The sequence below is a fragment of the Monodon monoceros genome, unplaced genomic scaffold (assembly GCF_005190385.1).
Source record: "Monodon monoceros isolate NGI ecotype Baffin Bay Population unplaced genomic scaffold, NGI_Narwhal_1 Super_Scaffold_2, whole genome shotgun sequence".
NCBI lineage: Eukaryota > Metazoa > Chordata > Mammalia > Artiodactyla > Monodontidae > Monodon > Monodon monoceros.
In genome coordinates, this window is record NW_021703776.1 from 15,294,344 (window position 1) to 15,307,421 (window position 13,078).

The 13,078-nt window shown below is 46.8% G+C and overlaps 1 protein-coding gene across 2 annotated transcripts in view; it reads left to right on the top strand.

Moving 5' to 3' along the window:
* The window catches only part of LAMB1 (laminin subunit beta 1), a 74,521-nt gene that overhangs the window by 36,660 nt on the left and 24,783 nt on the right, over positions 1-13,078 (top strand). For both annotated transcript variants that reach the window (XM_029232996.1, XM_029232995.1), the window contains 10 exons: positions 1,142-1,277; positions 2,537-2,695; positions 4,012-4,139; positions 4,355-4,478; positions 4,915-5,119; positions 6,278-6,421; positions 6,632-6,863; positions 9,551-9,714; positions 11,147-11,371; positions 12,384-12,598. In XM_029232996.1, the coding sequence (XP_029088829.1) occupies positions 1,142-1,277; positions 2,537-2,695; positions 4,012-4,139; positions 4,355-4,478; positions 4,915-5,119; positions 6,278-6,421; positions 6,632-6,863; positions 9,551-9,714; positions 11,147-11,371; positions 12,384-12,598 (1,732 nt within the window). The remainder of the gene's footprint in view (positions 1-1,141; positions 1,278-2,536; positions 2,696-4,011; positions 4,140-4,354; positions 4,479-4,914; positions 5,120-6,277; positions 6,422-6,631; positions 6,864-9,550; positions 9,715-11,146; positions 11,372-12,383; positions 12,599-13,078) is intronic.

The window sequence follows — 13,078 nt, forward strand, 5'->3', positions numbered from 1 at the left end:
GCTGCAGGAGCAACACAAGCAAAGGCAAGGGGTCATGAGTCCCCCAGTGCATTGGAAAAACTCTTAAGTAGTTCAGTGTGGTTGGAGAGGCGAGGGCAGAGGCGAGGCTAGGAAGGTAGGGAAGCTGGTGGGGGCCTGGTGCGCCTCCCCAAGGCCATCGTGCCTGGAAGTGATGTGGTTAATGCATCTCATAAACGTCATTCAGGTAGCTCTGGGGGGAGGTGGAAGTTCAGGTTGAGAAGTTGGAAGATTGGCAATAAGGATACCAATTAGAGGACTGTAACTGCTTTTACTGTGAGCGAGAGAGAGAAGAAAGGCATAGCCTAGTCAGTGCAAAGCGGGGAGAGGATACACAAGATGCTAGGAGGGGGCTTCCCTGGTGGCGCAGTGGTTGAGAGTCCGCCTGCCGATGCAGGGGACAGGGGTTCGTGCCCCGGTCCGGGAAGATCCCACATGCCGCGGAGCGGCTGGGCCCGTGAGCCATGGCCGCTGAGCCTGTGCATCCGGAGCCTGTGCTCCACAACGGGACAGGCCACAACAGTGAGAGGCCCGTGTACCGCAAAAAAAAAAAAAAAAAAAAAAAGATGCTAGGAGGGGAAATAACCAAATTTGGTTCCTGATGGGCTATGAAGAAGGGATCTAGAGAAGAATTTCTGGGTTCTGATGTGGTCGACTCTGGGTGGTGGAGTCTTCTCCCCAGCAGAGAACATGGGAGGGATTGGGTGCTGCTTTCTGGGATCTCTGATTAGCCTCTGGGACAGCTAAGTTGGAGCTGTCCTTCTGGGAGCTGGATATTTAGATGTGAGGCCCAGGAAAAGGGGTTGCATTTGCAAAAGATATATCAACGCAAGAACCTATGTGATAACTACAGAAAACCTTAACGTGGCACAGATGGGGCATAGTCAAGAGAGCAAGGGAGATAAAACCGAAAGACCAGGTCACTGAGAGCTTTCAACCTCAGGAGACTGGGATTAATTTGTAGGCAATGTTTCCTTCCATGTACTTATTTTTTGAAGGAAGTAAGAAAACCCTACCTGAATATTTCACCCCACTTACTATTTAATGGCAAACATGGATCTGCTTCCAGTGGGTTCATTATGAACGTGGTGAGCCCAACTGACCAGCTCTCCTTCCTTTCCAGTTGCTCTGCAGAGTCAGGCCAGTGCGTCTGCCAACCCCACATGATTGGACGCCAGTGCAACGGAGTGGAATCTGGTTACTACTTCCCCACCTTGGATCACTACATCTACGAAGCAGAAGAAGCCAACTTGGGGCCTGTAAGTAGGGGGGTGCTGGCCAGGTGGGTAAAGCAGAGTATGGGGGGCGGGCAGTAATGGCAATACACATTTTGTAAAGAGACCAAGTAAGAAGCATCTCGTCAGTGAGCACAAAATAAGGGCCAGGAGCAGGCCTTCTTGAGAACAGTCGTATTTAAAGCGTAAGTAAATCCGTAACGCAGAAGGAGACTTTGGAACTTTCACTAGTAAGGCTCTTGGTGTTTTCAGGCAGGTGGGTTGTTGGTTTTTTTTTCTTTTTCCATTGTTTTCTCTACTGGTTAGTGCCAGAGTTAGCTGGTATAGTAAATATTCAGAGAGGATATTGCTTCAGTTTTCTAATGCTGTGTAACAAGCCGTGCCAAAAGTTAGCGGCTTCAAATATATGTCTGGCACTTCAGCTGGGACGGCGGAAACAGCTGGAGGCCAGCTGGGTGCTGTTCTCCAAGCAGCTGTCTTGAGCTTCCTCACAGCATGGAGGTGTCTGGACAGTGAGAATTCTTACCTGGCATCTGGAGGAGGAAACAGAACCTACCAGGTCTCTCAAGTGCCAGAATGTCATTTTCTCACACTTCGCTGGTCACAAGGCACGAGGCCAGACCAGATTCGAGGGCAGGGGAACATAGGTTCCACCTCATGATGGGTAAGGCCGCACACACATACATTACAGGGAATGAAAGACTTCACCTCTGGAGGTAGCTAATCACAGTTACTGTGTATGTAATCCTGTGAACAAACTCAATTGCACACTTGAGTTAAGCAACTCAAACTGATCCATTGTCAGCCTTGCGATCAGAATTCACTCATCGGTAGTGAACATTCATGGTTGTAACAAGTTTCCTCACTTGTACGTGGCGCCTGAAACAAATACCAATGAGAATGACAGAAATACATCCTCTAGATATCGGGCTAGCCTTGTGGAAATCTGGGACATACCTGGTCACTCCTAGGCTTGCTAGTAACAGCATTTGGGATGTTCTCTTTCCTTCCGTCGTGCTCATTTTCCTGGTTATATCATGAGAAGATATATCCTAAGCCTTAAGCCCATCTCCAAAGTCCCAAGACTACCTCAACCTAAAAACTGAAAAGAAACCAATTACCTGTTTATAAAGCGAAAAATGATACAGTCTACTGGAAAATTTGACTGCAAAAAATGGGTTTAGTATCTACAGTTTTGGACCTTTGGGTGACTCCAGATTTCTTTGACTGTTACCTTGAATTCCATCTCAAGTAAAGCATCAGTCCTGTCCCCTTGTCCTCAGGGGGTCAGCATAGTGGAGCGGCAGTATATCCAGGACCGTATTCCTTCCTGGACTGGAGCAGGCTTCGTCCGAGTGCCTGAAGGGGCTTATTTGGAGTTCTTCATCGACAACATACCATATTCTATGGAGTATGACATCCTAATTCGCTATGAGCCACAGGTAACCCCTTGGTAGACTAATGCGGGGGGGGTTATTGGTAGAAAAATCTTTCTTCTAATGGACACAATGTGCTTGTGAATTGTGGAGGGCGCATTGTAATAGAGGGAACTCTCTCTGACTTTGTCTGCTCCTTGGAAGTAAAAATGTACATTTTTCTTCAGTTTCACAAACATGTAGTGATCTCCTTGTTAGGCACTTAGCCTTGCTGAGAACTGAGGTGGTGATGAGAATGTGCCAGGTTCTCTCCTTGCCTCGATGGCCTGCCCTGTCCAGGGATGGACACATGTCCCTAACTGCCATCAAAGGTGGGAAGTCTAAGAGCAGAGACACAAACAGTGCTGCAAGGTGAGAGGTTCATACCAGCCGGACTGGCCAGGGGCTGCCGAAATGTTTACTAAAGAGTCAGTTGGAGGCCTTAAAACAGAGGTGGAATTTTGCCACAAGAGGAAGTAAGGAATAGCGTAAGCAGTGGAGAAGGGGGTGTTTTGAGCATCCTTCCACATAGCCAGGCAAGGGATATGGTTGGAGATGCTGTTAGGAGAAATGCTGGGATCAGTAAATGAACTTGGACTCTATACTAACAGGAAGCTGTCAAAGGGTTTTGGGCAAGGAATTGTCATTATCTAAGCTGTGGGGTTTTGGGTTTTTCTTTTTTTATCTTCTTTTTTGCTTTTAAGTCAGAGAAAGACGAATATCATATATCACTTACATGTGGAATCTAAAATACGATAGAAATGAACTTATCTACAAAACAGAAGTAGACTCACAGACACAGAAAACAAATTTACGGTTACCAAAAGGGAAAGTGGGGGAGGGATGCATTAGGAGTTTGGGATTAATGGATGCACACTACTGTATATAAAATAGATAACCAACAAGGACCTCCTGTATAGCGCAGGGAACTATATTCAGTATCTTGTAATAACCTATAACGGAAAAGAATCTGAAGAAGAATAGATAGATACCTATGTATAACTGAATCACTTCGCTGTACACCTGAAACTAACACAACGTTGTAAGTCAACTCTACTCCAATAAAAGATAATAATAATAAGCTGTGTTTTAAGGTGGATGAAAAGGGACGTTGGGAGAGGCAGGGAGAGCAGTGGGAGGCTGTTTCAGTGTCCACGTGGGAAGGGGCTCGGGCTGGAACTGGGGTAATAGCCGAGGGAATGGTCAAGAGAGAAGGGAAACGCAAGCGAGTGTTTCCCATTTAAACTTGGCAAAAGATGGATGGATGGTTGGATCCATCCAAACAGACAGGCAGCAGTGGGCCAGCTCGGTTGGTCTTTCCGATCATCTGTTTCTTACTGTAGCTCCCCGACCACTGGGAGAAAGCTGTCATCACAGTGCAGCGACCTGGGAAGATTCCAACCAGCAGCCGATGTGGAAACACTGTTCCTGATGATGACAACCAGGTGGTGTCCCTATCGCCTGGCTCCAGGTCAGTGTGACAATGGTTTGCAGCTCAACAGAACCAGCATGCAAATTAATTCTTTTTCTCATGTCTCGCCTGGTGAGTTGCACGGTTACCATTTTGGGGCCATGAGCCAAACATGGACTGTTCCTTCCTTTGGGATGATCTACGTGGAGCTTTGATGGATTAGATACTTAAAGGCGCACCTTTGGTTGTTATTTTTCTCTTTTGTTTCGGGGCAGGTATGTGGTCCTCCCCCGCCCCGTGTGCTTGGAGAAGGGTGTGAACTACACAGTGAGGTTAGAGCTGCCCCAGTACACCTCCTCGGACAGCAATGTGGACAGCCCCTACACGCTGATCGATTCTGTAAGTGGAGGTCGTTTCTGACGAGCAGGGAGGACTGGGCAGAAAGCATGCATCACCTTCCCCAGAGGGTTTTGTGGAGGGTAATGCTGAGAGGTGAGGCAGAGTCATTCTTTCTGCCTCCGAGGCCACTTTGCTTATTTATTTTAATAAAACCCCACCCTCTGGAAAGGATCTACTCAAGACGATCCTTCCTGAAAATAGGAAGTGTCTTAACGATGACATTTCAAAACCCATCAAACTTTGTAAGAGGTCTCTAAACTTTTGCTGGCGAGAATATTTAAGAATGAAAAGGTTTTCACTTGACTCCATGAGTCTGTTTTTTTTTTTTTTTCAAGAGTCAAAGAAGCACTTGGGGTTTTTTATGTGTTTGCTTGCGTTAATTGATGACCCGGGACAACCCCCGTAAGAACAGTGTATTGTTCTGTTTTCTTCCTAGCTTGTTCTCATGCCATTCTGTAAGTCGCTGGACATCTTCACTGTGGGAGGCTCAGGAGATGGGGTCGTCACCAACAGTGCCTGGGAAACCTTTCAGAGATACCGATGTCTGGAGAACAGCAGAAGCGTCGTGAAGACTCCGATGACCGATGTTTGCAGAAACATCATCTTTAGCATTTCCGCCCTGTTACACCAGACAGGCCTGGGTAGGTATTACTGCTGCTGCTTCTGCCCCTTCTTTCTCAAGAGGCGTGAGGACGCTTGACATCACGAGGTACGTTGGCAGGCATGTCCTATAGTTCTGTGTTAGGCAGTCAGCCCAAAGGAAATAGTGTCTCAACTATAGTTGGTGTTTGTTTCTTTAAGAGCATGTTAGTGATAGAGCACCACTGACAATGGACTCAGTCATCAAGTAACACACAAAGAATAGGGGACTAGGGAAAGGTCCCGGAGACTTTCCATACGCAGGGTGGAGAGTTGGGATGGAATGACAGCACCCCGTAACTGAAATTGATATTTTGCTCTTTGAAAGGTCACTGGGCTTTTGTTGAAGTTCTTGTGATATTTGAGCTTTGAAGGCAAGGAGAGAAAACCTTAATGACCTCCTTCCTAGAAAAACCGCTTTTATCTATCAACTCCGGCTCCTGCCACTTCCCTGGCACCCATCCGAGGGAGGATACCGCTTTAAATGGGAATTCTGAACAAGCTAAGGTGCTCTTGCGGGGAGGATTGGGAAGGGCCCCAGCAAAAGGACAGACCAGTGCAGAGCCAAGTGGTCCTCACTGGGCTCATCGCTGTGGGGAGCACAGCCGCCCTGGGTCACAGGCTTTTTTTTTTTTTTTTAAATTTTTAAAAAATTTTTATTGGAGTATAGTTGAAACTAATACAACATTAGTGTACAGCAAAGTGAATCAGTTATACATATCCACTCTTTTATTTTTTTAAGATTCTTTTCCTATATAGGCCATTACAGAGTGTTGAGTAGCGTTCCCTGTGCTATACAGTAGGTCCTTATATTAGTTACCTATTTTATATATAGCAGTGTGTATATGTCAATCCCAACCTCCCAGTTTATCCCTCCCCCGCTATCCCCTGGTAACCAGAAATTTGTTTGTAACCAGAGTCACATCTGTGACTCTACTTCTGTTTTGTAAATAAGTTCATTTGTACCTTTTTTTTTGAGATTCCACCTGTAAGCGATACCATATGATATGTGTATTTCTGCGTCTGGCTTAACTTCACCCAGTATGACAATCTCCGGGTCCATCCGTGTTGCCGCAAATGGCCTCATTTGGTTCTGTTTTATGGCTGAGTAATATTCTGTTGTATACAGGGTCACGGGCTCTTGCCTCTCTCCTCTGCAGCTTGTGAGTGTGACCCTCAGGGCTCCTTAAGTTCCGTCTGCGACCCCAACGGAGGCCAGTGTCAGTGCCGGCCAAACGTGGTTGGAAGAAGGTGTGACAGATGTGCGCCCGGCACCTTTGGCTTTGGCCCCAGCGGGTGCAAACGTAAGTTGATCGGAATTGTAACGTATTCTTTCAGATCATGAGTCATACTAGCATGGGTTCCATAGCTTCAGAAGGCATGCTGCACTCTGGAAATTGACCACAGGGGCCCATGAGCATTCTGCACTGGGCAGGGGGGGACTGGCCTCTGTAAGGGGTGTGTTTGCATTTAATGCGTTTTTCAGCTGGTCCCTTGGTTGCCTATTTCCTCAGCTTGTGAGTGCCATCTGCAAGGATCTGTCAATGCTTTCTGTGACCCCATCACTGGCCAGTGCCACTGTTTCCAGGGGGTGTACACGCGGCAGTGTGACCGGTGCTTACCCGGGTACTGGGGCTTTCCAAGTTGCCAGCCCTGCCAGTGCAACGGCCATGCAGATGACTGCGACTCCGTGACAGGGGAATGCCTGAGCTGCCAGGACTACACCACGGGGCATAACTGTGAAAGGTACACGCGGCCTTTTGAAAGTAAAGAGAATGAGATTATTTCTGGCTGAGCAAACAGCATCTTAGACAAGCCACAGAATGAATCTCTACCAGTCTCCAGATGGCTCTTTCATTTCTGATCACCTCGGTATTTATTTTCTAGGAACTCATTCGTTTATACAGGGCAGATTTAGCTTACACCCTCTGCGCGCCGGGCATTGTTCAAGGGCTCGGGGCGGGTGGCGGGGGGATACAGCAGAGAACAGAACTGATGTGAAGCTGCCCTCTTTGGAGAGTCTTTCTAGAGGTCACCTGGAGGCTGTATAGAAATCATCTCTCTGTCTCAGCAGATCCTGGCCTAGGATGAGTTGTGAAATGTTAATGCCTAATTTAGGTCAAAGTGGAAACCAAATGCAAATGAGGATTAGTCATTTTAGATGGTTTTGTTTTTTGGAAACATGTTATTCAGCTACAGCCCACATGAAATGTGCACAAGCAGATCTTTCTCCAGTTAGCAGATGTTAATTGTGTAATTATTATGGATGTAGTGCACTGCACTGAGGGATAGTAAAAATTGGACATAAAATGTGCCTCTAATAGCATTACAGCCCAGCTCAGTAGATAAGGAACAGTCCTTATGAGAAAATTACATCCTGACCTACAGCGTTCATTACTAATTAAGAAAGGCAGCCGTGCTCTTAGAACCTGCTTTTTTTGGATTACTAGTCTCCACCTTTCCAGTCAATAAATCTTCTCTCTTCTAGTATCCATCCACATTATATGGGATTTTTGTTGTAAAAAAAATTTCAGCAAGTGCTTCAGTCAGTGCAAAAGTTGCTCATCAGATGAAAGAAGCTGTTAGTGAAAACTGCATTTGTGATTACCTTATGGCTTGAAGATACGCAAGGCAGCAAATACTGCTGGATAGTATTCAAGAATTCAGCGATTTCAGTGACTACTCCTCTGAGTAAAAATCAGTCCTTCCAACCACAAATGGTGTGAAAAGATAACAAGGAAACAGTTACACAAGATTAAAAGGAAGAAATTAATATATTAGCGTCATCTTTTGTTTTCTCCCTTTTTTCATTACTGTTCTTTCATTGAGAGATGGAGAATATATTCGAGAGAGAGAGACAAACAGATAAAATCAGATGAAAAAGGGGAAGAGATGGGTGGGGAACACAGGTCAACAGCGGTGGTTGTCCACAAGACCAACCTGAAATCAGGCCCACTGTGAATTTTATTTGTCAAGCATTTTGATTTCTTGCAGAACTCAAAAGGGTATAGGAAGAGAAAAGATTTTCAGCCCTAGTTTGGATGACAAAAGTGCATTAAAGTATTTCAGATGCTGCTGTCTAGTTTGAGCTGATTTCCTCATTCTTTTCCTCTTGCCGAGATGATCAGTTTTCAATCCTGTGAATTTAAAAAGAAGCTCTAGGCTCAGATTATTGCCGAGGGGGTTAGAGAAGGGAGGAGACAGGAAATGAACACTCAGTTCTTACCATGATGTATTTGGACTTACTTCACCTAGAAAAGCCTCATAGAAAACTTTCTCACAAACTGTTGCACAAAATTGCTTCATCACTGCTGATTTTCCCAGCACATAATTGGGGCACATGTTCTTGTATTGTGTCTATGTCTAATTAAATAGAAGGTTAATGTCCTCTGAACAACTTTCCCCTTCTATTTCTTCATCCTTCCCCGCTCCCCATTTTTAAAAAAATACCTCTGCCTCAAAAAACAACAAAAAAACCAACCTGAATTAGAAGTTCCAGGCCCAGTTGTGCTTGTAACCGGCTTATCTTGGGTGAGTTAGCTCACCTCTCCAAGTATCCAACTTTCTGATAGTAGAATATGTTGGATTAGATGATATCCAAACTTCCTTCAAGCTCTCATGTTATAGGAAGTAAAAAAGTAACTTAATTACCAGTCATGTTGAAAAGCAGCATGACATACTAAAAGAATTCCTTGCTAAAAGTCAGGAGGCTGAATTCAAATCATGGCTCATTTATTCACTAGTTGTGTAAGCCTTGCCAGTCGTTTAAGCTCCATGGCTGCCTTACCTGTAAGGAGAGGAGATGGAACCTGTTGGGTTTGCGAACTGATAAATAACATCTCTCATCCTTGAGAGGCAGACACAAGGGTCAGGCATCTGGAGAGCATCCCTATTGGCTTTATTACTGGTAAAGGCTGGATTGCAGAACAAGGCACCATGGGCTTGCTGACACAACGTCCCTCCCAGGCATAGGCAGAGACTGACAACCACGGGCTTTCTTCCCCCCAGACCCCGCCCCCAGACTCCTTAATGCAAGGAGGGGAGCTACCAGAATGCTCAGGGCAGGCAGTAGGGTGCACTTGGGGAGATGTACCTCTTCCTCTGGGGAGGAGTGAACGAGGGTCTGGGTGAGGCCAGAGGTGTCACCCTAATGCAGGGGTCCTGCCATGGGATCCTCAGGCTAGGAGCAGCATCAGCCCCTAAATCAGAAACGGGGAGAGGGAGCCCAGCAATCTGTGTTTCAAAAGCCCTCCAGGGATTTCTGATTAGAACTAGTGTTTGAGCCACTGCTCTACTGGAAAGTGCTTCGTGTGGAAACGTGAGGAATGAGGAATGATGTTCCTAAACAGAGAACGTGGTTTCTTAGACTCCTTCTTGTAACAGATTTCATATAACTGTGGTTCATGACCTTCTCTCTTCGGCAACTGATGTAGGTGCTCGGCTGGTTACTACGGAGACGCCATCATTGGGTCAGGAGATCACTGCCGTCCTTGTCCTTGTCCAGATGGTCCCGACAGCGGACGCCAGTTTGCCAGTAGCTGTTATCAAGACCCTGTTACTTTACAGCTTGCCTGTGTCTGTAATCCTGGATACATCGGTAAGTGATGTGCAGACTTTCGGAGGAAAAGATGCGTCTTCACGAGGTTAGTTGTTAAGGAAGAAAAATGATGAAGAGTGAGCCAATTTAGTTGCTTTTTCTTCTTTTTTTTTTTTACAATCCTTAATTAAAAGTGAAGGGAGGGCTTCCCTGGTGGCGCAGTGGTTGAGAGTCCGCCTGCCGATGCAGGGGACGTGGGTTCGTGCCCTGGTCCGGGAAGATCCCACATGCCGCGGAGCCTGCATGTCCGGGGCCTGTGCTCCACAACGGGAGAGACCACAACAGTGAGAGGCCCGCGTACCGCAAAAAAAAAAAAAAAAAAAAGTGAAGGGAACCTGAAACGTAGAAGATGTTCTTTTCCTGTTTGGCATGTGGGGTAGAGTCAATTTTTGTGTCTCTGATAATAATGTTATAATACAGGGCACAATAGCAAGCTCATTTAATCCATAAGTCCCTGCTGACACTTTTCTGGTCTTAACCAGTAGAAAAGTTAATTTACATTTTACTTTTTCGTTTCCTTTTCCAACTCCTAGTGGAAGAGTCTCAAAGTAGTGAACTGGCCAAATAGGGGGCAGAAGGAAGAAAAGAATATCATCTGGGAGCCCCAGACAACAGAACCAGTCAAAGCCAGATATATTCTTCATTGTTTACTGTACTCACATTATCTGTCAACACTCTGAGTGTAGCTGGTTGTGCATACAAACATTATTTCATCCTTGATGCCACCGTTTCAAATACTCGTTATGCTTATCCATGGCTCAGCCAATTTGCATGTTTCAGGGTTTTCTCAAATAATTTATTTTACTGAAGTATAGTTGACTTACAATGTTTTAAATTCTGTACAGCAAAGTGATTCAATTATACGTATATATATATATATATATATATACACATTCTTTTTCATATTCTTTTCCGTTATGGTTTATCCCAGGATACTGAATATTGTTCCCTGTGCTGTACAGTAGGACCTTGTTCATCCGTCGGGATTCCTTAAGAAGGGAAATCGGTCATCCCGAGGGGCCCCATTTTTCGGTTGCTCATGGAGGAGCAGGGATTTTTCAGTGAACATACACCTTGGGTTAGGATGTAACATCAAGCTAAGCTTTCCGCTGTGAGACCACTGTTTCACTCCTGATCTGTCCGTCCCTGTGTAATGAGGAGCTAACCTCCTGTGTGCTGGAACCTCCAAACTCTCCCTGCCCCCACCCCCCATGGCCGCGGAGCCAGGCTGAAGCAGCATCGCTGCAAAGACGCTGCTTCCCCTCACGACTAACGGCTCATTTCCCCTGAAGGCTCAGTCACCCGGCTCGGTAGCTAGCACACTGGGGGCCCAGGCGCTGCCTGGGTGGCCCCTCTGGTTGGCGGGAATGTCGGGGACCAGACCTTTCAGTGGGCAAGCCGAAGGTCCCATGCCGGTTTTATTGGACAACAGGCTCCAGATGCGACGACTGTGCCTCGGGCTTCTTTGGCAATCCCTCGGACGTGGGGGGCATGTGTCAGCCTTGCCGGTGTCACCACAACATCGACACGACGGACCCAGAAGCCTGTGACAAGGAGACCGGGAGGTGCCTCAAGTGCCTGTACCACACGGAGGGCGAGCACTGCCAGCTCTGCCGCTTCGGTTACTATGGCGACGCCCTCCAGCAGGATTGTCGCAGTAAGATGCCCGTTCCCTTTGCCCGCTCCTTTGGATGACTTCCACTCTCTTCCTCTTCCTCCTCCTTGGGGGATTTTATTCTTCAGGGGTTTGTCTCATCGGGGAAAATGCTTGTTCAGAGGGGTAAAATTTCACTGGTGACAAAAGAAAGATGAGGATGATCTTTTTTTTTTCTTTACATCCTCATTTCCTGGCAGAGCTGAAGTGTCGAGCTGTGGCTCAGTGCCTGAAAGGGAACCAAAAGCTGTGTCGCTGTCCCTGTGATAAATGCCATCCCATAGAGTATGTTGATTTTTATGTTCTGCCCATGAACTTGCTGATGGGCTGGGACTTCTGCGTCCTAAATACGCACTTTGGTCCGTACCTTTTCTTACGTCATTGATGGATAGAGCCTTCCAGCTTAAGGAGAAGAAAGAAGTAACATCTCTGAAGTCTCTGTTTTGGAACACATTATTTCTCTCTCATCACAAGATCAGCCAGCATTTCCTGCTGTGTCTGCAGGGCCCCAGGCCCCTGTCTTTGTTGATACAAACACGTGCGGAATGTTGAGGACCAGCAGGACCTTGATTGCTTTAAGCCTTCCTAGCTTACAGGGCTTGTCCCTGCCACGGCTCACGCAGCCATGACTGTTCTTCCCTGCCAAGAGTTTGAAATCATTAGGTATCTCCGTTCCCACAGCATAGGTTTTATTTCCAGTTAAATCTTCAACTTTACAGTGACTCACCAGCCGCTTATTCAATCAAGTATTGTGAAAATACGGCCGGGCAGAATGTGTCACTTTGCAGGTCTGCCTGGGAAATGTCAGAACTGCATGGAACATCATAAGAAGATGGAGACCACAGTTTTAGATTTTTTTTAATCCCCTCTGTTCCTTTCTGTACTTGTTTGCATTTCCAAGTCAAAATCTGGAGAGGGAAAATGGTAGTCATTTGATGTAGCTGACTTTTGCGTGGTCTGTATGTTTTCCGAGTGTGACTCTGTAAGTACATCTGACCGGTTGTTCCTTTTTCAGAGTGTGTCTGCAATTACCTGGGCACCGTGCAGGAGCGCTGTAACGGCTCTGACTGCCAGTGCGACAAAATCACCGGGCAGTGCTTGTGTCTCCCTAATGTGATGGGCCAGAACTGTGACCGCTGTGCACCCAACACCTGGCAGCTGGCCAGCGGGACAGGGTGTGACCCGTGCAACTGCGACGCTGCTCATTCCTTTGGGCCGTCTTGTAACGAGGTGAGGTGTTGTGGCCAGCGGAGGCCGTCATGGCATATGGAAAGATGACTTTGAGTCCTGGTGACAGCTATTTGGTGGCCGGGCCCCAGTTAGAGAAAGGCACCCCTCCTTGTCACAGCCTTGCACCAGGGCACACAGCTTGGCAAACACGGTGCAGACTGGATATCCACCATCACCGGTCCCCCTTGGCTGGGGCTGCGTAACTGTGCCCAGAGGCCCCATCGGATGCACCCGTAGCACCGCAGCCTAGCGCCCCAGCTGAAGGGGTACAGACTCGCTTTAGAATGGACGAGGGGGGCCGTTTTTTTTCAATACCTGGCTGCCGAATCAGGCTTTTTTTTCCTTAACCACACAGCCTGAAATGAGCCACATAGTCATACCCAACATTGTAGAAAGTTCTCCTGTTCCCTGACACACACAGAATGGTGAGTGAGTCACAGGTGGTCCAGGCTTGTGAGCGATATGAGGAAACATGTCAAT